At 39.1% G+C, this 24,242-nt stretch overlaps 1 protein-coding gene across 4 annotated transcripts in view; it reads left to right on the top strand.

Annotated features, from left to right (window-relative positions):
- Nucleotides 1–24,242, top strand: part of C15H4orf45 (chromosome 15 C4orf45 homolog) — a 116,553-nt gene that overhangs the window by 45,835 nt on the left and 46,476 nt on the right. For all 4 annotated transcript variants that reach the window (XR_007402375.1, XM_049094318.1, XM_025439204.3 and 1 more), the window contains exon 3: nt 7,999–8,057. Coding sequence is in view for 3 of the 4 variants with exons in the window: in XM_049094318.1 (XP_048950275.1) it covers nt 7,999–8,057 (59 nt within the window). In the remaining variant the exon portion in view is untranslated. The remainder of the gene's footprint in view (nt 1–7,998; nt 8,058–24,242) is intronic.

Genomic DNA, 24,242 nt, shown 5'->3' with positions numbered 1-24,242 from the left:
AAACCTTGGTGAGGGAGGCCAAATAACCCTCTGCTTCTTGAAAATAATATATTAACACCATTAACCTCCTTATACATAAATGTTATATTTTCCCCCATTTTACAAAACTTGGCTTTATAGGATGCCTCAGATAAACTGAAGGAACCAATTTCCTAATAAAATCTTACTTGTAACTGACCTTCTGGAACATAGACTTTATGTTTGATGTTTCCTTTCTCTAACAGACCATGAAAACAAGAGAGGCAGGTTATCACTGCTTTGCCTTCTGTATTGTGTTCAGAGCAGTTCCGTGAAGAATAACTTGTTTGGGATGGGAAGCGTCTGTGTTGGTAGCTGGGTACCCTGCCACTCTACGTTTTACTGGGCAGCCCGGCCCCAGTGACCTGACACCGCAGCCACACACAGGGCTTTCTCTTGTTGAAGTGACTTTATGACCATTGGTGACTTGGGAAAAAAATACATCTTAATTTTCACATCTTTGATTAGGATGTGGAAATGTGGAAGGAAAAAAAAAAAGAAAAAACAAAAAGGAACTCTGTAATTTAGAGCCTAGGGGGTGATTTTATTCCTTAATTAAGGAAGCCTTAAAATATGCCATGGTTGTTACTAACTTTTGCAGGGCTTGACATAACATCTTGAGTACATGTCTAATGGTAGACACATCACATTTTTTTTTTTAAATCATACTACCTAAAGTTAGTAATTAAGCATATGCCATCAGTTTCCCATGAATATTATTTGATGATGATAGGGAAATACAAAGCTAAGAAAAGACTGTATACATTAGAATGGGTTCGAGTAAACCTGTGGTTTAACTCCATAGCCGTGCTCCTTTCACTATATTGTCAAAGTGTGAAATGTGTGTGTGATCTAATACCCATATCACTGGGGTATTATACCACTAAAATACCAGGACATCTGTTTTCTAAATCTGGCATTTAAGGGCACCTGGGTGGCTTAGTTCATTAAGCATCTGACTCTTGATTTCAGCTCAGGGCATGATCTCAGGGTCCTGATATCGAGCCTGCATCATGCTCTGTGCTGGGCGTGGAGCCTGCTTAGGATGTTCTCTCCTGGGATCCCTGGGTGGCTCAGTGGTTTAGTGCCTGCCTTTGGCCCAGAGCATGATCCTGGTGTCCCAGGATCGAATCCCATATCGGGCTCCCTGCATGGAGCCTGCTTCTCCCTCTACCTGTGTCTCTGCCTCTCTCTCTACGTCTCTCATGAATAAATAAATCTTTTTTTAAAAAAGAAAGGATTCTCTCTCCTCCTCTCCCCCAGCCCCTCTCTGCCTTAAAAAATATCTGTCATTTATCCTGGCTTTTGAAGATCTTTGGGAGAAATTCTAAAATTACTTTAAATTTAGGATTATAGTTTTCCCTGACTATTTAGGTATAACACTACCAGAGTAACTCATGGTATTGACGAAAATGCATGGAATGAGTAGCAAACAAGACTAGCAATCTGAACCTTTCTTGGGATTGAACCTAGGAAATCAAGAAATCTAACCAAACTGAAAATGAAAATCATTAAATATAGGGGATCGCTGCTATGTGATCCCAGCTACATCCTTGGGCAGAAAGAAAATGGAATTAAAAGTGGGTACTATTAGGAATCCATATAAGCTCCCTCTGCTATAGGGAGAACTCACAGGAAAGTTCTTGTTGTTCTTGTTTTTTGTTGTTGAAATTTTTAGTGTGATTCTCAGCAACTGAACTGCACAAGCCCAGCCATAATTTCTTTTTATTTTGTTAAAATTATATATTAGGATATTTACTCATATGTTAATTAAATTGATTTTAAATTTAAAAACAATTAAATTTTAAAATTGAATTAAATTTAAATTCAATTTAATTAACATAAACTACTCCTGTAGTTTGATCAGTTGTATATAATACAACATAAACATGCTCATCATATCACATGTCCTCCTTGATGCCCATCACCCAGGTACCCCATCCCCTGACCCCACACCCCTCCAGCAATCCTGTTTGTTCCCTACAGTTAACAGTTCCTACGGTTTCTCTCCCTATTTTCATCTTATTTTATCTTTCCTTCCCTTCCCCTATGTTCATCTATTTTGTTTCTTAAATTTCACGACCAAAATCATATGGTATTTGTCTTTCTCTGACTGACTCATTTTGCTTAGCACAATACCCTCTAGTTCCATCCACATCGTTGCAAATGGCAAGATCTCATTCTTTTTGATGGCTGAGTAATATTCCATTTATCCATTCATCTGCTTTATCCATTTATCTGTCGATGGACATCTGTGCTCTTTTCACAGTTTGGCTATTGTGGACATTGCTGCTATAAACATTGCAGTGCAGGTGCCACATTTTAAATGGCTTTAAGCAACTTGAGGTCTGAGATCTGTTTCATTTAACTTTGTACGGACAGCATCAACACCACTTCTCCTATGGCTTAGCATGGCGTAGATGATTATCAACAAGTGATAGGAGATGGGTGTAGATAGAGATGGTTTCACTTCTCACGCAATGTTTCTGTGTAGAGACCAAATTGCAGAAGGGAAGAAATGAAGTTTTAAGTCTGAATTCGATTGAGAATTATTCTACTCCCAACTTATTCCATAGTCATTTGAAAACAACCATCCTTTTTTTTTTTTTTTAACTGAAACTCAGTTATACTGTTACTGCTCATACTGCCTGAGTTGCCACCTCTAGTGTAATTCTGTGTTGTAAAGCTAATTGGACAATTAACCTGGGAGAAGCATACTTTCTAACCTTTGAATTAACAATACCGCCAACACATTAGAAAATTCCAAGGGTGAGAACAGTTGCAAAACAGGCACTTCACTGTATTTCAGAAACTGCAGTGAGCACAGAGACTTGGGAAGCTCTTGTGTAGCTTTTCTGTAGCTCAAATAGTCAAATCTGCTCAGATTTCAAAACGTGGATCATCAATCCATTCTGGATGAAGGGCTGAGAGTAGAATGGTTAGTCATCGCAAATCCTAACATTTTCCAACAGAACAAGTTCTAGTCTTGCTTTAAAAGAAAATCCTTTTGGGGGGGTGGGGTAGGTGCCTGGGTGGCTCAGTCTGTTAAGCATCTGCTTTCTGCTCAGGTCATGATCTCAGGGTTCTGGGATGGAGCCCCACGTCAGGCTCCCTGCTTGGCTGGGAGGCTGCTTCTCCCGCTCCCTCTTCCAGTCCTCCTGCTTGTGCTCTCTGTCTCTCCAAATAAATAAATAAGGACTTAAAAAAAAAAAAAGAAAGAAAATCCTTGGGTATCTTGAATATAGAATGAGTAAAGAGAACATTTATCATCCCGGAGAAGTTTAGGGTAGGAGGAAGTAATAGATATTTGCCTTCTTTCTGAGAATGGACATCACCCAGGGGTGATGGGGTGACTGGCACTCATAATGCTTTTCAGGGCAAATCTATGTTGTAGCCTTAGTGAAAAACTGAATGGGACTCATTGAAGAACTTTTCATTTCCCCCTTTTTCTCTCTTCGCGCGCTAGGCTGCCTATTTGTTATAATGTCTCAGTGTTCTCATTTGTAAAATGGGGATTTTATTAGTTTTCTATTGGGCATAACAAATTACCACAAATGTGGCAGCTTAAAACCTCACCCATTTATTTGTTCACAGTTCTGTAGGTCAGAAGTCCCAGAAGGCATGTCTGGGTTCTCTGCTTGGGTCTCAGAAGGCTGAAATCCAGGTGTCCGCTGTAGCTGTGATCTCATGTGAGGCTTGCGGTCTCTGCGGAGCTCATGTGGATTGTGGAAGATTTCCGTTCCTTGTGGTTGTAGGATTGAGGTCCCATTTCTTTGCTGGCTGTTAGCCGTGGGCCATTCTCAGCATCTAGAAGCTGCCCACATTCCTTACCACGTGGCCCCCTCCATCTTTGAAACCAGCACAGAGAGTCTCCCCCATTTCAAACTCCTCTCACATTGCAAATCCCCCTTGCCAGGAAGAACCCAGATCCTTCTAAGAGCTTACCTGATTAAATGAGGTCCACTAAGGATAATCTTCCTTTCTTGAAGTCAACTTATTTAGGGTCTTAATTACAGTTTCAAAATCCCTTCACAGCAGTAATTAGTATTTGGTGGAATATCTGGGAGGAAGTGTATGCACCAAGGGACAGGAATAGTAGGGGTCATCTTAGAACACCACAGGGAGGGGATCCCTGGGTGGCTCAGCGGTTTAGTGCCTGCCTTTGGCCCAGGGCGTGATCCTAGAGTCCCGGGATCTAGTCCCACGTCGGGCTCCCTGCATGGAGCCTGCTTCTCTCTCCTCCTGTGTCTCTGCCTCTCTCTCTCTCTCTCTCTATCATAAATAAATAAATCTTTAAAAAAAAAAAAGAAAAGAAAAGAATACCACAGGGATGATAATAATAATACCTTAGAGTAGTGTTGAAGGGATTAAATGAGATAGGTGTATAAAGCTCTTATCATCGTATCTGGGATAATGTCTCAATAAATAGGATGCAGTATCATTAATGTTTATACACGCTTTATTTTCTTGCCTACACGGATTTTTGAATTATATTAATACGAGCACATTAGAAACATGATGGAATACGCTGCTCATTATTTGGATACTCCACAGAAAACAGAGATGTGTAGGGGCCATAGTCAACCAACTCATGAAACCCAATGTTTTGTCTATTTGCTGAAAGTTGATGTATTAATTCAAATTATTTAAAAACATTGCAGTTTTGTCTACGGCCATACCACCCTGAACACGCCCGATCTCGTCTGATCTCGGAAAAACATTGCAGTTTTAAAAAAAAGAGATACCAGGATATAATTTATGCTGGAATTCAAGGCCATCTATAATGTAGCATAAAATGAAGTATGGGTCTCTGCATTGTTCATTTTTTGCATTTTAATACAAAAAAAAAAAAAAGGCATCACAGAATCCATGCCTTAAACACTGACATTTTCCAGAAAGAATTGTTTTGTTTCTACTCACGCTCTGAATATAAAATGAATACTTCAAATGCTCCATTCATACAAAAGCCTTAATGCTCCCTTTCTCCCTTCAATAGTTCCAGTCTAGAATAGGCAACATTATGCAATTCGGTGATCCAGCTACAACAATGAGAATGCTTCTCACTGGCTGTGGGAAGAAAGACACCTAAGGGGTTAACAGTAATATTTTGCAAATTGAGGCAAGTGGAGAAAAAATACATTAGCATAAGAAAAGGTAGCCTTAGGGAATTTCCCACTCAAATGTTTGGTACTAAGAGCTGTATGTTACCAGGGAGGAGGACAGAGAAAAGAAACCCTAGTGTCTATGCATTCTTGAAATGTATTGCCATTGTATTCATTCTACTAGTAAGAAAGGCCTCATAGTTAGAGATGGAAAATACTTCTTTCTACTAAAGAAAAAAAATTCAAAATTGGATATATTAAGAAAAGCACGTTAACTCACGTATAGTAAAAAAACAAAAGGATTCCTCAGTGATCAGCCCCAAAAAGATTTCTTAAATATGTCAGGACTAGACAAGATGGTTTGAGATTAAAAGCGAAAGTATTAGGCAAGGATTTCAGTGGTTAACTAGAATGGGCCCCACATGTCTGCAATTAACTCAAATTTGACCATTTTTAAAAAATTTTATTTTACTTATTAATCATGAGAGACACACAGAGAGAGGCAGAGGCACAGGCAGAGGGAGAAGCAGGCTCCCTATGGGGAGCCTCATGTGGGACTCGATCCCAGGACCCCAGGATCACGACCTGAGCCAAAGGCAGATGCTCACCCACTGAAACACCCAGGCGCCTCTCAAATTTGACAGTTTTTCACTCATTTCAGAAACTGTGTCTAGTTCACAGTACCTGAATATAGCTAGCAGGTATGTTCCTTTTATTAATGCCTAGACTTCTTTAAAGATTGCTTAATAGGAAATGCCCACTTTTGAGTAATGATTATTTTTGCTAGTTGAAAGCATTCAACAGAACCAGTTTCCCTAAGGTAGAGACTGTACTAATCAGTTGTTACCTGTTTCTATGAAGATGCTGAGTTAGGTTTTGATTCAGTCTTTCCTTTACTCTTATGAACAACTGACCAATAAAAAACCCTCATCATTTTGATTCTGAATTTCATTCGATTTGACACCATAGGCAGCATGACTACCCAAATAAATTGTGACAGATTTCACTAATAAATTAAGATGAGAAGGGACAACTTATTTTAGGAGGATTTTCTATGACGTTATACACTAATAACTATAGGGAAAAAAGAGGGAGTTGGAAAAAGGATCTGTTGCTTGTTTCTACTAAAAGTCTTTCCAGATTGAGGTGATGCAATTTTTGATTTTTAAAAATGGGAACGGGGCACCTGGGTGGCTCAATTGGTGAAGTATCTGCCTTCGGCTCAAGTCATGATCCCAGGGTTCTGGAATCAAGCCCCACATCAGGCTCCCTGCTCTCTGCTGCTCCGCCTGCTTGTGCTTGCTCGCTGTCAAATAAATAAAATCTAAAAAAAAAAAAAAAAGTAAAAATGGGAACAAAGATCAAAGAAGATTGTCCAATTCCTGGAAAATCTGTCAAAATATTGATAACAAAATTATCTGTAGATCAGTTGATAAGGTCAATTTTTAAGGAATCACATGTCAGAAATCAACTGAGAAAGTTATACCATGATCTATACAGATTACCACTTCTCAAATTTTCTGTGGAATAATGAATGGTCCACCCTTGCATGTAAATCTTATTTTCCTCATCCCTTTCTTATCTATGTATTTTATACACAAATATTAAAGAGCTAGCAGTGATCAAGGTTTCAACTTCATCTGTGAGAAGATGACAAGTAACTCTGAAGGACTTGATTAGGAACGTCCTAGAGTAAAGCTTGATGGTAAAGGGGGAAGCAGGGAAGATTTTTACAAAAGTACTAAGTAACTCCTCTGATGTTGAAATTATAACATGATCTTGCTACCTTTTGAGATGTTATGAATATAGCACTCCACATCAATGTAAGTGAAAAATGCATTTGAGGGACGCCTGGGTGGTTCAGTGGTTGAGTGTCTGCCTTCAGCTCAGGTCATGATCCCAGAGTCCTGGGATCCCGTCCTGTATCAGGGTCCCCGCAGGGAGCCTGCTTCTCCCTCTGCCTGTCTCTGCCTCTCTGTGTGTGTGTCTCATGAATAAATAAAATCCAGAAAGAAAGAAAGAAAGAAAGAAAGAAAGAAAGAAAGAAAGAAAGAAAGAAAGAAAGAAAGAAAGAAAGAGAGAGAGAGAGAGAGAGAGAGAAAGAAAGAAAGAAAGAAAGAAAGAAAGATAGATACATGCATTCCAAAACTGAACTGAAATACTTTTGAAAATCCAGATCATTGTTTCCCAACCCTAGTAAAGAAAATTGAGCAATGGTTATAGACCGAAATCCTTTCTGATATAAATTTGACACCCTTATTCCCCATGTTTATTCATAAGATGTGCCATTCATTGGCTAGTTCCTGGGCTAAAGGAGCCAGTATAGACAGGTCATTTATTCAGTGATCACACATTATTTCAACGTACATGAGAGAGTGTGGAGATTTCTTTTTATGTGGGAAATGGTCCTAAGCTACAAATATTTTATCAATGTTCTAAATTATGCTTTCTGAAAGGAGTTTTCAGATCTACACTTTACCATCGGCTATTCTATGACCCAGCTCTCTCCTCCATTGTTGCCACCACATTTGCTAATTCTATGAGGATAAGGTGAAGTAAAAAGAGCTATACTGTTTGAGTCTGAATAGTGGTTTAGAATGCCTACTTATTTAGAGACTACGGGCTATACTCCTCCTGCTACTAATACCTGCCCTTTTACAGACAGGGAAAATAGAGCACACAGGAGCATATTTATTTTGCTTCTTGTATTTTTTTGTCTCAATTCAAGAATCAAAAGGCTATGTTCTATTAATTATATTTACCATTTCCTATTTAACTTCCCAATCTGATTTCCTTTTTGACTACAAATATAGACTGTTAGAAATGTTGGTGCAATTTACCTAGGAATTAGGTTACAATAATTTTCTTTCTTTTACAGTATGGAGAAATAAGTCAAGCCACTATTGATAAAATAAGCCACAGATACCAAAATCCATGGTAAGCAGCTGCTAATACATTTTTAATTAATTATTTAACAAATTAATTGATGTGTTTCCTTCCTAAACCAGTAACAGGGTTAGTTTTGTGGGTTTTTTTTAACTTTTAACTATATTACCACTTTATGTCTTTTTATTTCAGGTAAGTTACTTTGTAAAATTATGAATTTTATTCCTAATAAAAGCAAAAAAATGTTCATGGTCTATTAGGTCTAATTAAGGGGGTGGGGATGGGGCAAAGCAGGCAGAGAGTAAGTAACTGTTAGACTATAGTGGGGAAAAAGAGAGCCAGCCTGCAGCTATTAAGAACAGCAACTGGATGACTAAGGTAGAATTAACTATATGAATAATTCTTTCTGTGAAATAGCAACAATATAATTTTTTGGTTTTGTTTTTTTTTTTAAAAACCTCATTTCATGCTGTTGGCCTAGAAACCGTCATCATGGGTAACCTGGGTTAATAAACGTAATCCTACTGAAGTCACACTACAGCTTGAATCCATGCTATCTTATGGCAACGTAAATTAAACATGTCTTACCTCAAGGTTTGTTAAATTACAGGAAAAGAGCAAAACCTAGGCTTGTCACATATAATTCAGATTTCTAAGAGGGAAAGGATCAATCAGCATTGCTCTTATAAGACTGCAGATTCAAGATGTCTTTGTTATCCTTAGATTTTTGGAGGTGTGAGTTTCTGGAGCCTATTTCACTAATTTTTATTTGTTGAAGGACACGGCTATTATCAGGTGCAAAATTAATGAATTCCAGTCTCTTTCTGCTCTACCACAACATAAGCTACACCAAAAAGAGAAAAGCCCTCAAACCCCATGTCAAAACCTGCTAGTTACTCCAACAGAATCCCAGGACAACAAAAGATCTCATTGGGCAATTCCTATAACTTATAAATAGCATATCCTATGTTTGAAGCCATAGAGAAATAATTATAATTTATTGCTTGCAAAGCACATGTTCTCATTAAAATAGCCACTTCATCTGTTCAGGTAACATTGCATAGATGTATTTGTAAAAAATTTTAAGCTGAAGAAACCCATTAAAGGCCACTGAAAATCAAAGAAACTTCCATAAACATTGGTGATAAAAGTGTGAAAATCTGCTGCATTTAAACATGAAAAACTTGTTAGAAAGTATCTGAGAAATACTGAAGCTTTGAACATTTTTCTCTAGTGAAAGAATGTTAGCTATATTCATTTCTATGGAATATGATATGGATTGTGTCAGGTCATGACACGTAAACATTTATTTAAAAGAAAAAGACCTGGGATCCCTGGGTGGCGCAGCGGTTTAGTGCCTGCCTTTGGCCCAGGGCGCGATCCTGGAGACCCGGGATCGAATCCCACGTCGGCCTCCCGGTGCATGGAGCCTGCTTCTCCCTCTGCCTATGTCTCTGCCCCTCTCTCTCTCTCACTGTGTGCCTATCATAAATAAAATAAAATAAAATAAAATAAAATTAAATTAAATTAAATTAAAAAAAGAAAAAGAAAAAGACCTTGTACTCAAAGCATTGTGGATTCAACTGGGAAATTGGAGATCAGATATATATTTGTATAAATTATAAAACCAATCCATATATGTTAAGTGCCAAATGCATAATGAAGACATTTATAATTACAAAATGGTAACCAGAGAAGTTTACAATTTTTAAAAAGTATAATGATGATGCCCTAGATTTGCCTGTAGGTCCTATTTTTTTTTAAGATTTTATTTATTTATTCATGAGAGATACAGAGAGAGGGGCAGAGACACAGACAGAGGGAGAAGCAGGCTCCATGCAGGGAGCCTGATGTGGGACTTGATCCCGGATCTTTAGGATCACGCCCTGGCCTGAAGGTGGCATTAAACCACTGTCCCACCGAGGCTGCCCTGTAGGTCCTATTTTTAACTGGTCAGATGCCAATAACTCAATGCTGCCTCCCTCTTGAGACTTCAACCATATCCACTGTTTAAAAGGCTTCCTGCCCCAGTCTCGGGCTGGTAGGATTCTCTTGAAAAAGAAGTTGACTCGGTTGGGCCCAAGTGTGGCCCCAGCGTTTGTGTTCTCTACATGGGACTCAGGGCCATCTCCTTTCTGGGCAAGGTTAGTGCCTCGCCTCCCACTCCAGGGTATGTGCTGTCTTTCTCAATCAATGGTGTTCCCTCAGTAAAACTAGTATCTCCTGTGTTTGAAGCACAGGTTGATTTTGTGGCCACAGTGGTGAACAAGACAAGCTCAACATATGCTCTTCTTGGAATATGTATTCTAGGGGAGGAGATAGATATTAAACAACTAGATGACTTTAAGAAAAACCATTATGCTATTTCTCATGCTTTTTAATAACTTTTTTTTTAAAAGATTGTATTTATTTATTCATGAGAGACGCACAAAGAGAGGCAGAGACATAGGCAGAGGGAGAAGCAGGCTCCCTGTGAGGAGCCTGATGTGGGACTTAATCCCAGGACCTGGGATCATGGCCTGAGCCAAAGGCAGATGCTCAACCACTGAGCGACCCAGGTGCCCCTCAAACTTTTTAATCACTTTTAAATATTACAAATATAATTCATGCTTGTGGCAACAAATCAAACAATATAGAGGTTTATTAAGAAAAAGTGAATCTCATACTCTATTCCATCCAGTTCATGAGGAAACTTTTCATTACAAAAGATATTTATGGGATGTAAAGAGAAGATTTTTTGAGGGACAGTACTAGGACTGAGGGTCAGAGAAGTGTTCACTAAGGAGGTAATTGTTCAGGCAACTTTGGAAGGTGAGCCTAAGATCATTCCTGGCAGAGCAAACAGTATGAGCAAGTCTCTGAGATGGGAAAGTGTGTATCAGATTAGAACCAGTGGGAGCAGACTATGGAAATCAGGGAGGGAGAAGCAAGATGCAGATCAGATTTCACTGAACCTTGCAGCCGAGGTTAGAGAATTTGGAGTTTAACATAAGAACAAAGAGAACTCATTGGAAGATTTAAAATAGAAAGCAATGCAAAAAAAAAAAAAAAAAAGAAAAAGAAAGCAACATGATCAAATTTTTCTTAAGATCACTCTGGATGTTGGACTGCTGTGTAGAGAAAGAACTGAAAGGTGACAATTACTGTTGTAGGAAGATCAGCGAGGAGACTATTTCATTTTTACAGGCCCATCTTGAGTTTTGGGTGTGATTCGCAAATTAGCAAAAATAAATTGTGATTATGGAGGCTGGGGGGAGGAAGAAGGATTTGAGCTGAGTTTTCAAGGAATACAGGTTTTAAGTAAATGGAAAAAAAACGATGATATTTGCTGTTATGAAGAGGAATAAGAATGTATTCAGCAATCTGAAGCAGATTTTAATGTCATAATTTTATAAGTGAAGAAATTGAATTTCAGAGATTCAGTTACATGATCTAGGGTCACAGTACTAATATTTCAGCCAGGTTGACTGATCCCACTGATCTGGGCTGAGATCTGGGCTGGGATCTGGGCTTGGATATTTTACAAGGGCTCTCAGAGTGATTCTGGTGTGCAGCCAGTATTGAGAACCACTACTGAAGACTTAAGAAAGAAAGGAACTGAGCCTGAGGCGGTGCCCACACTGGGGACACCAGTGAGAGCCACAGGAGAAAGGAGAAAGGAGCCTTAGAGGAAGGACCCTTGAGATAACAGAAGGCCATAAACCTGGTGAAGAATTTCATACTAATGTTTAGTACAAGGAAATGGAGATCCAAGAAAACAATAACAAATATTTGCAAGTTATCAGTGGTCTCAGAAAAAGCACCAGAGGAAGAGGATTGTTTGAGTCAATACAACCAGCACTAAAGATTTTTTTGTCCAAAAAAAGAATTTTTGCACGCTGACATAATGGAGGTGAGCCCACTCTGTTTTGGGGACCAGAAGTCCAGTAAAGGACAATTAAAGGATTTCCTCCATTCTGAGACGTACTTTTTAAGCTCTGACTTTCTTGAAATCAGGATGCGTTTTATAATAGCTGTTTACAAATGTAGTATACAGATGTGGTGCCTCTTGTTTTCCTCCCATATAAAGCTGTTATTAAATCAAGGGTGTGTTATACAATTAATTGTAGCCTAAAGACCAGGAAAGATATACTTCAACAAATACGAAACGAAAACCTGTTCTGTGCCAGGTGCTCAGAATTAAAGAATAAGCAGAATCCCTACTTTCAAGTAGTTCACAGAAAGATGTAAACAGAAGATTTCAATACAACTGACATTGATGGAGAATAATTGCAATAACAGGGTATGAGTTACCTCTTTTTTTCCTTCTGAATTCAAGAAAACATCCTCTTGTTTTAAATATCTTAAGTTTCTCTAGATAGTAATCAGGTCCCTTCTATTTGCACTTGGGTGTTTTCTAATATACACGTATTGTATTTCTAATTTCAACAAAAAGAATACAAAGCACAGATAGGAAATGAAAGAATAGTTTACAAATGAAAAGAGGCTGTAAGAGAATACACTGCAAACAGTGAACCAGCAGGGATTTTTAAGAAGCAAGTGAATTCTGTGGAAGCCACACACCATCACTAAAGATTTTGAGGCAAGGAAGTAGTCTGTTTTCTTCTTCTTTTCCTTACGATTCGCACAGTGCTTGGCATGTATGGGCACTCAATGCATATTTGCCGAATCAGATATAAAAGACAAATCCCAGTTCTTACCCTCATAATGACAAACTGTATTTTAAAAGTTCACAAGGACTTCCTAAAAGAGACAAAATTTAGGTTGGGTTTAGAAGGGACATCTAGATTTTAGGAAAATCTCTGGCTGCTTGCTTGGGTGGATTTTTTTTTTACCCATGCAAGTGAAAGACTTGTTGAGATGATGATATCAACAGAATTATTCACAGGCAAATATTATTCCAGAAAGGAGCTGCTGACCTGCCTCTGAACTCATGTCATGATAAAGTTGCCTCTTTGCCAAAGAGGATCCATGGCATTAGCCACTTATTTGCTAATTCATAGATTTATCTTAGGAATGATGTCTTAAGGAACACTTCAAGTTCCTGTGGACAGTGGATGGGGGTGGAGGACAGTTGTCAAGGTAATTCCTAGGCAAATTCCAAGGTAAGAATAAACAAAGGCGACGTCAGCCATGAAAGGAAGGGCAGCGTGAGTTTTAAAGGATTGGACACAATAACAACCTTCTCTAACTTTTCTTGTATTTGAGAGTCATAGAGACACAGCTCTTTGTAGAGTCTGCCTTTTCAGAATGACAGGGTTTATTAGCACCATCCTCAAGAGGTCCACAGCCTGGCATCATTGAATGACTGCTGAATTGAACATCAAGAAAAGCTGGGTTTATTAGGAATTTATCCTTCCCAAGGAAATAATAAAAGAAATCACAAAGGTTTACTTAAAACGAAGTCCAACAGCGTTAACAATAATACAAAGTCCAAAACAATCTATTATTTCCCAAATAGGGGATTGCAAACAGTTATAAAGCAGTATCTATACCGTGATTAAAAGTACCTTGGGTAGCTCAGTTGGCTAAGCAACTGACTTGGTTTTGCCTCAGGTCATGATCTCAGGGTCATGAGATTGAGCCCCTCCACAGGCTCCACACTCAGCACGAAATCTGCTTGAGATTCTCTGCCTCTCCCTCTGCCCTTCCTCCTACTCTCTCTCTCTCTCTTTCATTCTTGAAAGAACATGCACATGCTAGTAAGCACAAGAGAGTTGGGGGAGGGCAAGAGGTTGAGGCAGACTTTTTGCTGAGCAGGGAGCCAACTCAGGGCTCCATTTCAGGACTCTCAGATCATGACCTGAGCTGAAGGCAGACACTTCACCCACTGACCCACCCAAGTGCCCTAAATAAATAAAAAAGAAAAGCCTAGGCTCCGAAGACAGATTTCCTGAGTTCAAGTATTAGCTTTACCACCTATAAGCTGTGATATCTTAGTAAATTAAACTATTTATGCCTCAATTTCCAAATTTATATAATGATGGTAGCAGAATCCACTCCATTGAATTTTTGTATAGATGTGTTGTTACATACATATCACCTAAAATAATACTTGGGAGGTGTCTGGCCAGCTTAGTTGGTGGAGTATGCAACTTTTTATCTTAGAGTTGTGAGTTTAAGCCCCATGTTGTGTGTAGAGATTACTTAAAAACAAATTAAATAACTGAATAAAACACTTGATACTCAGAAAATAGTGTGACCATGTAACTTATCACTCCAAACAGTATACTTTTGAGAGTGAAACAGAAAGCTAATCAAATGGATCACCTGGACAGCAAACTAAAGTGAAAATACCAGACCACTCTATTAATGTTATTATTAAGTAAATGGAGTACACTGAAATAATGTAGCAAATGCATTTATTAGAATTCATATTATATTGTTAGCTAGAAATAATCAGTATAGAGATTTAGTTTGGAATATAAATTTTATACTATGTAGTTGAGTTACTCTCCCAAAAGTAGAACAGAAAGTCCAAGAGTTAGAGAAGAAAAAAGGGAAAAATATGAAAAAAAAGAAACCAATTAAAATTAAATTAGTTTAATATCTAACCAATAAAAGATCTAGAAAGAGGCCAGAGAAAACAGAAGAAGTAAGGAAATCAATAATACAAGAAAATTTCTCAGAAGGGAATAATATGAATTTCCAAATTTAAAGGTTCTATCAAAGCCAAAAACACCCATCCAAAACAAAATAAAACAAAACAAAATATATCAAGTCATGTCACTGTGAAACTTATTATGTAGAGATGAAGAGATTTTAAAGCCTTTGAGAGGAAAAACAGGATATATACAAATGATCAGGAACTGACAAGGTATCCTACTTGACAGCAATACTGAACTCTAGAAGCCAATGGAGCAATGTCTTCCATATCTGACAGGAAGTGACTTTCAACCTAGAATTCTATACCCAGTCAAATAATCAAGAAGGAGGGTAGAAAAAAAGACATTGTCACATATATATGTACTCAAAAAAAAAAAAATGCACCTCGAAGCATATTTTCCTAGGAAGCAACTGGAGAATATTATCTAGCAAGACAATGGAGGGATAAATCAAGATACAAAAGATGACAAAGCAAGAAACAAATTTTCTTTGTCAAGCAAAGGGTAATTCCCAAGATGGTGTTAAAGGAAACTACCAGAAAGATGGCCATGCAGGGCCTAGGGAATGATAAAATCAGATAGGAACAGGACAAATGGGGACTTTGGAGAGCGCATTTACTGTATAAAAATATTGGGTTAAGTTTCAAGAAAACCAAATGAGCTAAGAAGTGGTTGCTTCTGGAAAAGAGAATATTGGAGTAGGGAGCAGGGAAAGAAAGGAAGTTTTTTTTTTGTTGTTGTTTTGTTTTAATTATTTATTTGATTCAGAGAGAGAAAGAGAGAACATGAACAGGAGGTGGGGCAGAGGGAGAGGGAGAAGCTGACTCTCCCACTGAGCAAGGAGCTGGACAGGATGGATCCCAGGACCCTGAGATCATGACCTGAGTCAAAGTCAGATGCTTAACTGACTGAGCCACCCAGGCTCCCTGAAAGTATTTTTTTACTATGAGCTTTTTCGTACTATGTATATGTATTATGTATATGCACCTAAATTATTTCATTAAAGTTGAAAAAAATTAGCACATTGTGTACAATGTACAAGTATTCTGTTTTGATAAAAGGAACAATTAATTATAATAGTCAACTAGAATTTTAGTAGTTTGGACTGCTAAGTTGAAAAAATTTCTGTCTAAAATAAGGACTTTTAGCATGAGAGAAATATTCACTGATGTGAATTAACGGAAAGCCCTGTTTATTCAGAAAGGTGTAAGGTGTGCCTGCATTTGGCATTAGTGAGGGAATGTGTAGAAAATTGCTTGTTTTATTCTGTAATGAACTACGGCCAAAACCAGTTGTTAAACTAGCACAGACTTAATAACAGCCACTATTTTAAAATATATTGGTACATAAATTTGTTTTGTTTTGGTTTTTTTTAGTTGTTTTCCTCCAAACAGCCATAAATCTTGACAGCTTTCTAATTTTAAGGCTGTCTGTGCCTGCCTATTGGAGGGATTTCCGTGAGTGTTAAGGAGCAAAGTTCTGCAGTTTTTGAGACCATCAGCACCTGCTTCTCCTGTGGCCCTTTTGGCCCATTACCTAAACTCTGTCTTCAGACTTCCTTCCACCAAGTCTCCTCCCTTCCAGCCTCATCCTTAGCTGGCGGGGGGGTGGGGGGTGGGGGTTCTCATTGAAGGTATTGAAGGAGTTCTGTGTTACCCCATGGTTGTCACTGTTGCAGTGCCACATCAGTAGTTGGTGCCCGTCTATCAATTCAATAAATATCCAACTGCCAACCACACACCAGGCACACTGTGAGGCCTGGGGATTCAGGTGTGAACAAAACAGAATTCCTGCCATCCTTGCATCCTATCAGCAAGGCAAGGCAGAAACAGCCAAATAGGAGCACCTGGGTGGGTCAGCGGTTGAGCGTCTGCCTTTGAATCAGGTCATGATTCTGGGGTCCTGGGATTGAGTCCTTCATCCGGCTCCCCGCAGGGAGCCTGCTTCTTCCTCTGTCTCTGTCTCTCATGAATAAGTAAATAAAATCTTAAAAAAAAAAAAAAGCCAAATATATGACTGACATTTAATCACAGGAAGTGTCACGAGGGAGAAATTCACGATGCCTGCAAATGTTTCTTATGGAATGAATTCGTGTTCCTCATCACAGGACAGAGCACATGGGCAACAGGATAAGATGCAGCTATTTTTGAAAAATCTACTGCTTTTGAAAGAAAAGCTAGCCAAAGAAGAGATGGGGCAGTTATTCTTAAGAAGAAACTTACTAGGCTATCACTTGATGCTGAGGTGGGGAGAAATTTAGTTCATTTCGGAATGTGGCTCTTTCCCACACATCAGTCTCTGTATAATTTATGAAAGATACAGATGAGCTGACATGTGCAAGAAAGAGGCACTATCAATTCCCTAGCCTATCATCTTTTTCTCAGCATTTCAGATATCAGAACTGTATCTCCTAGAGCCCGTTCAAGAGACCAGCGTTACCGAGAGAACAGCTGCTGCGCCTAACAAAATGGTTTATGGCAATGAAATTCAAGCATGGATTGCAAACTAATAGTAAACAGCTGAGCTAAAATTTTAGGCCTAGGCAAACAGAGTTTATGTACTGAAAAGAGTACAGAAAAACAAGAATGAGGTATGTTACAAGGGCTCAGATTGTTTTTATTCCACTATTGCCTATTCAGTTTTGTGAAGCCACAAACATGCCCTGATCATGGTAAGTTTAAACATTCTTGCATCATCAACATTTATATAAATGGTTTACAATAGATCAATAGTATAACTTAGCTAATATCTATCTTACCAGAGTAACAGAATAATAATCACTCCAGTCCATTTAACATGCATTACTTATTATCATTTCTGTTGTTTTTTTTTTTAAGTAGACTCCACACCCAGCATGGAGCTCAACATGGGCCTTGAACTCACAGCTCTGAGAATCAAGACCTGAGCTCAGATCAAGAGTCAGATGCTTAACCTACTGAGCCACCCAGGTTCCCCTCATTACTTCTTTTACTTTTTATTTTAAGCCTGCTCATAATTTCAGGTTTCTATACCTAGAAGAGCAAGACTCTGAAATTGGACAAAGTTGGGCTTAATAACCTTATCTTACGGAATGTAGATGCTCTCTGAACCTCAGTTTCAAGGGAAAAAGGGGAGTGATAATATCTATCTCAAAGGGTTATCTTGAGAATGAAGAATCAACGGATGTAAAGCACCCAGCATGGATCTGACACACAGAAGATTAGCTCCTTCCCCCATTTTAAGAAAGTCCCCAGATTGGCTCAGTGGTTTGCGCCACCTTCAGCCCAGGGCATGATCTTGGAGACCCGGGATTGAGTCCGGCTTTGGGCTCCTTGCGTGGAGCCTGCTTCTCCCTCTGCCTGTGTCTCTGCCTCTCTCTCTCTCTGTTTCTCTCTCTATGTGTGTCTGTCATGAATAAATAAATAAAATCTTAAAAAAAAAAAAGTCCCCAGATGACCACAAAATCTGCCACTTTCTTAAGGCTTTCTATTCATTTTTGAAAACGATCACTTCAAAATTGATCATTCTAATTTTATTCTTTTTTTTTTTTTTTTTTTTTTAGGAAAGTGGTCACATGATCTCAGAGAAGTTTGTAGCTTATTACAACACAGAGCAGAAAGCAGAAACCTACACTCACTGTTCCATGCCAGCCTCCTCACTCCTATGCCTGGGAATTCTACCACACGCAGGCACCAACCATTCTTCTTGCAACCATGGGGTTCCTTTTTTTTTTTTTTAATTTATTTTTTATTGGGGTTCAATTTACCAACATACAGAATAACCCCCAGTGCCCGTCACCCATTCACTCCCACCCCCCACCCTCCTCCCCTTCCAACACCCCTAGTTCGTTTCCCAGAGTTAGCAGTCTTTACGTTCTGTCTCCCTTTCTGATATTTCCCACACATTTCTTCTCCCTTCCCTTATATTCCCTTTCACTATTATTTATATTCCCCAAATGAATGAGAACATATAATGTTTGTCCTTCTCCGACTGACTTACTTCACTCAGCATAATACCCTCCAGTTCCATCCACCTTGAAGCAAATGGTGGGTATTTGTCATTTCTAATAGCTGAGTAATATTCCATTGTATACATAAACCACATCTTCTTTATCCATCATCTTTCGTTGGACACCGAGGCTCCTTCCACAGTTTGGCTATCGTGGCCATTGCTGCTATAAACATCGGGGTGCAGGTGTCCCGGCGTTTCATTGCATCTGTATCTTTGGGGTAAATCCCCAGCAGTGCAATTGCTGGGTCATAGGGCAGGTCTATTTTTAACTCTTTGAGGAACCTCCACACAGTTTTCCAGAGTGGCTGCACCAGTTCACATTCCCACCAACAGTGCAGGAGCGTTCCCTTTTCTCCGCATCCTCTCCAACATTTGTGGTTTCCTGCCTTGTTAATTTTCCCCATTCTCACTGGTGTGAGGTGGGATCTCATTGTGGTTTTGATTTGTATTTCCCTGATGGCAAGTGATGCAGAGCATTTTCTCATGTGCATGTTGGCCATGTCTATGTCTTCCTCTGTGAGATTTCTCTTCATGTCTTTTGCCCATTTCATGATTGGATTGTTTGTTTCTTTGGTGTTGAGTTTAAGAAGTTCTTTATAGATCTTGGAAACTAGCCCTTTATCTGATACGTCATTTGCAAATATCTTCTCCCATTCTGTAGGTTGTCCTTTAGTGTTGTTGACTGTATCCTTTGCTGTGCAAAAGCTTCTTATCTTGATGAAGTCCCAATAGTTCATTTTTGCTTTTGTTTCTTTTGCCTTCGTGGATGTATCTTGCAAGAAGTTACTGTGGCTGAGTTCAAAAAGGGTGTTGCCTGTGTTCTTCTCTAGGATTTTGATGGAATCTTGTCTCACATTTAGATCTTTCATCCATTTTGAGTTTATCTTTGTGTATGGTGAAAGAGAGCTCTTTCTTTTTTTTTTTTTTTAAGACTTTATTTATTTATTCATGATAGTCACACAGAGAGAGACGGAGAGGCAGAGACACAGACAGAGGGAGAAGCAGGCTCCAGGCAGGGAGCCCGACGTGGGATTCGATCCCGGGTCTCCAGGATCATGCCCTGGGCCAAAGGCAGGCGCCAAACCGCTGCGCCACCCAGGGATCCCAAGAGAGCTCTTTCATAATTTTATTCTCTTCTATGAAATTTTGTCAAATAGCACTGGACTGTATTGAGATACATTATTTGCTTTCTGCTTTAAAGATAGTGATCATTTAAAAAAATTTTTCCCATATTCCTGGTAAGGGGTCAAACTATTTCAAAGAATTTGAGTTTGAAAAAGCTTTAGCTGTTAGTAGTGGTGAATTTATTATCTGTGGCATACCATTTCTCATTGATGTCATCATTAGGCTTATGACTGGTATGTTTCCCCAAACATTCAGTGAGAACAGTGATAAGGAAAAGAGCAGCAGTGCTCAGATTGGATATTTAAAAGACTGGGAGAAACAACAAAACAAACTAAAACACACACACTTCATAAGAGTCCCTGTAGCAGGGGTGTTTTGAAATTATTAATAATCAGAAGGAAGGCTCTTGTTCAGCATAAATTTTACTAATTAAATAGTCTCCTTGATATTCAAAGAGGAAATACGCTTTTCTGATGACTTTGGTTTATAGCCCTTAATTGAACCACTCATTTATTGAGTCAATTAATCAACTAATATGTTTGGGGCACTGTCCTTTCCATCAAATGGCTCATAGTGTAGTGGGGAAAACAGACGTACAGATAATTCTGAAACATGGCCAGCGCAATGCTATAGCCACACAGGGGTATTATACATATAACTCAGCACAGGGGTGAGGAGAGGAATTATGGGAGGGTGTCTAGGGAGGAGTCTGAAAAGGTGAAGTTAGGCAATAGAGGATGAGTAGGGATGCAGGGAAGGAGTGTTTTAAGAGCAGACATCAGTAACAGAAGTTCAGAAGTGATGAATAACATCGATGGATGCATAAATATTTCAGTGCTACTGGATCCCAAAGTGTTATGAATGGTGCAGGGACAGGTGAAGCCAGAATTGTATCAGGGGTTAGAAAAGTTCACTTCTTTATAAAGTTTTTACTTAAATTCCAGTTAGGGAAGATGCATTGTAATATTAGTTTCAGAAGTTCACTCTTGAGTTCTAACTTTGAGAGGATGGATAACTCCAAGAAGAAATTTAAATTTTATCCACCTATCCTTTTTACACAGTACCCAAAGTCACAAAGTCATGTTTGGGTTTTGGATAGGGCATGGTTATGAGGGGGCATTACTGGAGACAGGGAAGACCAGACAGGAGTCTATTAGGCCCAGGAGAATGACGGTAATCTAGAGGGATGGGAGTTAAGATGGAGAGGCGAGAACAAAGTCTAGAATTAACCAGGACAAAAATTGGCAGGACTGGGACACCTGGGTGGCTTAGTGGTTGAGTGTCTGCCTTCAGCTCAGAGTATGATCCCAGGGTCCTGGGATCGAGTCCCATGTCAGGCTTCCTGAGAGGAGCCTGCTCTCCCTCTGCCTATGTCTTTGCCTCTATCTGTGTCTCTCCTGAATAAATTAATAAAATCTTTAAAAAAAATTGGCAGGACTTAGGTATCAGATATAGGAGATGAAAGTAATAATGGAGGCAGTGACAACTCCCAATTTCTAGTTTAAGTGAATGAACCGATAGTAGACCGACTCAGACCGAGCATAGAAGGAGCATCTCCATTAAAGAAAAGAAGGTGATGAGATGATGAGTTCAGGTGGATTTAAAGTACCTGTGGGACATCCAGTAAGAAGCAGATAGATAAATATATGAAACTACATGGAAGAGCTGTGCTGAGGAGCTTTTTCTGTCATTATAATTATGTTGTATCTGAAAAAAAACATGAGTGGATGAAAATATAGAAGACCAGGAGAATAAAGACAGAATTGTAGGGAATTCAGACTCTCACTGTTTGGAAAAAAAAGAGAAAAGCCATGAAAGAAGACATAGAAGAAACAGAGGAGAACCAGGGGAATCAGATGTCCAAAGTGAAATAAGATGTGAATTGAACAATATCCACTGAAAGAAGTAGACAAAAGTCATCAGAAACCATAGTGAGACTAGAACAAACAGTACAATTTGGGAGAAGTGGAAGGAGGACAGGGATGGAAGCTCAAGTAGCAATGGGTTGAGGTATGAATGGGAGATGAAGTGGGGTCAACACGTACAGGCATGGTTTTGAAAATTTTAGGTAAAAAAGAAAATGTAAATAGTAACTAGAAGAGATGATGGGCCAACTGTAGGCTATTTTAGGATAGGAAAAATGTTATCCTAGAGAAGGCTTCACTGCTATAAAGCAATGTTCTTGGGTAAATGGTGATGCAGCCAGTGAGTCAATGGCCCAGATCAATAGAGAGAATCCAGATGAGAAAAACCCCCTCATTCCAAGAGACTAAAAGGAAGGAGACAGGATTTCCTTCTATGTAGGTGGAGATGTTCTTGTACATGTAAGCGTGGAGTAGGCATTGTAGTGGTAGTTGAAGGAGTGCAGACCTGAGTATAGGCCTCAGTATTCTCCATGGTCTTTTTTTGTGTAGATTTTTTTATATTGTGGTAAGATATACATAATAAAAATACTATTTTAATCATTCTTAAGTGTACAATTCAGTGGTCCGTGAAGTGTGCAAGGCTCTGTCCTCTAGAGGACTAATGAAAATAGTGGAAATGAGATATGTGTAGAAGCCTTGAGAAAACAAGGAAAGTCTAGGGCAGCTACTGAAGATGTGCACTAAAGATAAGTAAAGACCTTGCTGTTCTGCAGAGGTTGGAGACTACGTTTCTATATCAGCAAGGATGTCCAATGTCCCATGGAAGAGTTATCCACCTTGATGCAGGATCCAAGAAAAACTGGAATTGAGGCAACTGGTTCACCTTTTAGAACAAGTAAAATTACATCTATACCACATAACATACAAAAAGACAAATCCAAGATGGACTAAACAGCTATTTTTAAAGTGAAATAATACAGAATGAACTATACAAGAACATTGAACTATGTTTATATAGTCTGAGGGGACAGATATCAGGCTGTAGCCTGGGAATTTGAGTGTATTATTCATCACTTTATTTATTTTTTTAAAGATTTATTTATTTATGATAGACATAGAGATAGAGAGAGAGAGAGAGAGAGAGAGGCAGAGACACAGGAGGAGGGAGAAGCAGGCTCCATGCCAGGATCCCGACGTGAGACTCAATCCTGGGACTCCAGGATCACACCCTGGGCCAAAGGCAGGCACTAAACCGCTGAGCCACCCAGGGATTCCCCTCATCACTTTATCTATAAATGGTGCCTCATACTTATAATATGATCCTCAAGAGCATCTTGTATTTATACTAAAGGATTCTAATTCAACCCTATTCCTTATTCCACCCAAATGACGGACAAGTGTAATACCAAGGAAGTAAGACAATTCCTGCCCTCAGAAAATTATCATATGAGGGGGGAGAGACACATAAACAGATAATCATACCAGAAGATATTAGGATGCAGTGATAGAAATCCTGAGTCAATCAGTACTTATTGATTCCCTATTTGTGCCTGACTAGGTCTGGTGCTGTGTTTAGATACTTAACAAAGTGTAACAACAAAGTGCAATGCCTTTTACAACAGAGAGTATTTTAGAAGGTGCAAGAAAACATGTATCTAGGAAGCAAAACTTTGAGGGAGGGGCACCCAGGTGGCTCAGTAGGTTAAGCGTCTGCCTTTGATTCAGGTCATGATCCTGGAGTCCCAGGATTGAGTCTCACATGGGGCTTCCCTGCTTAGCGAAGAGTCTGCTTCTCTCTCTGCCCCTCATCCCATTCATTCTCTCTCTCTCTCTCTCCTATCTCTCTCAAATAAATAAAAACTTTTTAAAAAATCACTTAGAAGGAGGATCAGGAAGGCTCCATAAAGTCCCCTGAGCTTGAAGAATGGGTAGGAGTTAGCTTCTAGAACTGCTGTAGTGGGATTCCAAGATGCTATCAGTTGGAATCAGAGGTGGAGCTTCACATATTCAGATACATTACCTTGGGGCACATTACCACATATTTGACAAATGCTTTTCACTTCTGGCTTCTATAGCAATGTATGAAGATGGCAGGATTATACAGAATGCTGCAGCTTGTTTTCTGTCTAGCAGCCCAAAGGCTAACTCATTAAAATTCAAAGATGAATTACATGGTGGGTGGAAGAACAAATGTTTTCTTCACTGGGCTGAGCTAAGGCCTGCAAGACAGTTTCTCCCAGAATGTAATTCACTCTTTGCAGCTGTTCAGTAGGACATGATTCAGGCTTCACCTCTTCCTGCAAATCTACCATGACACCACTCAACCTTTTTGTTTGTTTGTTTGTTTTGGATGTTACATGCACATGGTAACAAGAAAAGAACAGGAAAACCATACTAGTTCCACACTCGGTTTGACTTTGGAACCATGTACATATCTTACAAGGTACCTTATACTTTACCTTTCATTTATAAAATAATTTAAATATGAAAAAAACCTAGACGTGTACCCAGTTGATGGTTTAACCTATAGAGAGGAAATATTCCAAGGGACTTTAAAGCACAGTAATTTGAGTATAAATCTCTGGTGGGGTATGTTCCCAGAACAAAAAGAACTGCAGAAAGCTTGGTGGAAGTGTTGGTGGTATTACTCT

Source organism: Canis lupus, chromosome 15, assembly GCF_003254725.2.
Source record: "Canis lupus dingo isolate Sandy chromosome 15, ASM325472v2, whole genome shotgun sequence".
NCBI classification, from domain to species: domain Eukaryota; kingdom Metazoa; phylum Chordata; class Mammalia; order Carnivora; family Canidae; genus Canis; species Canis lupus.
This window is presented reverse-complemented; position numbering and strand designations above follow the sequence as displayed.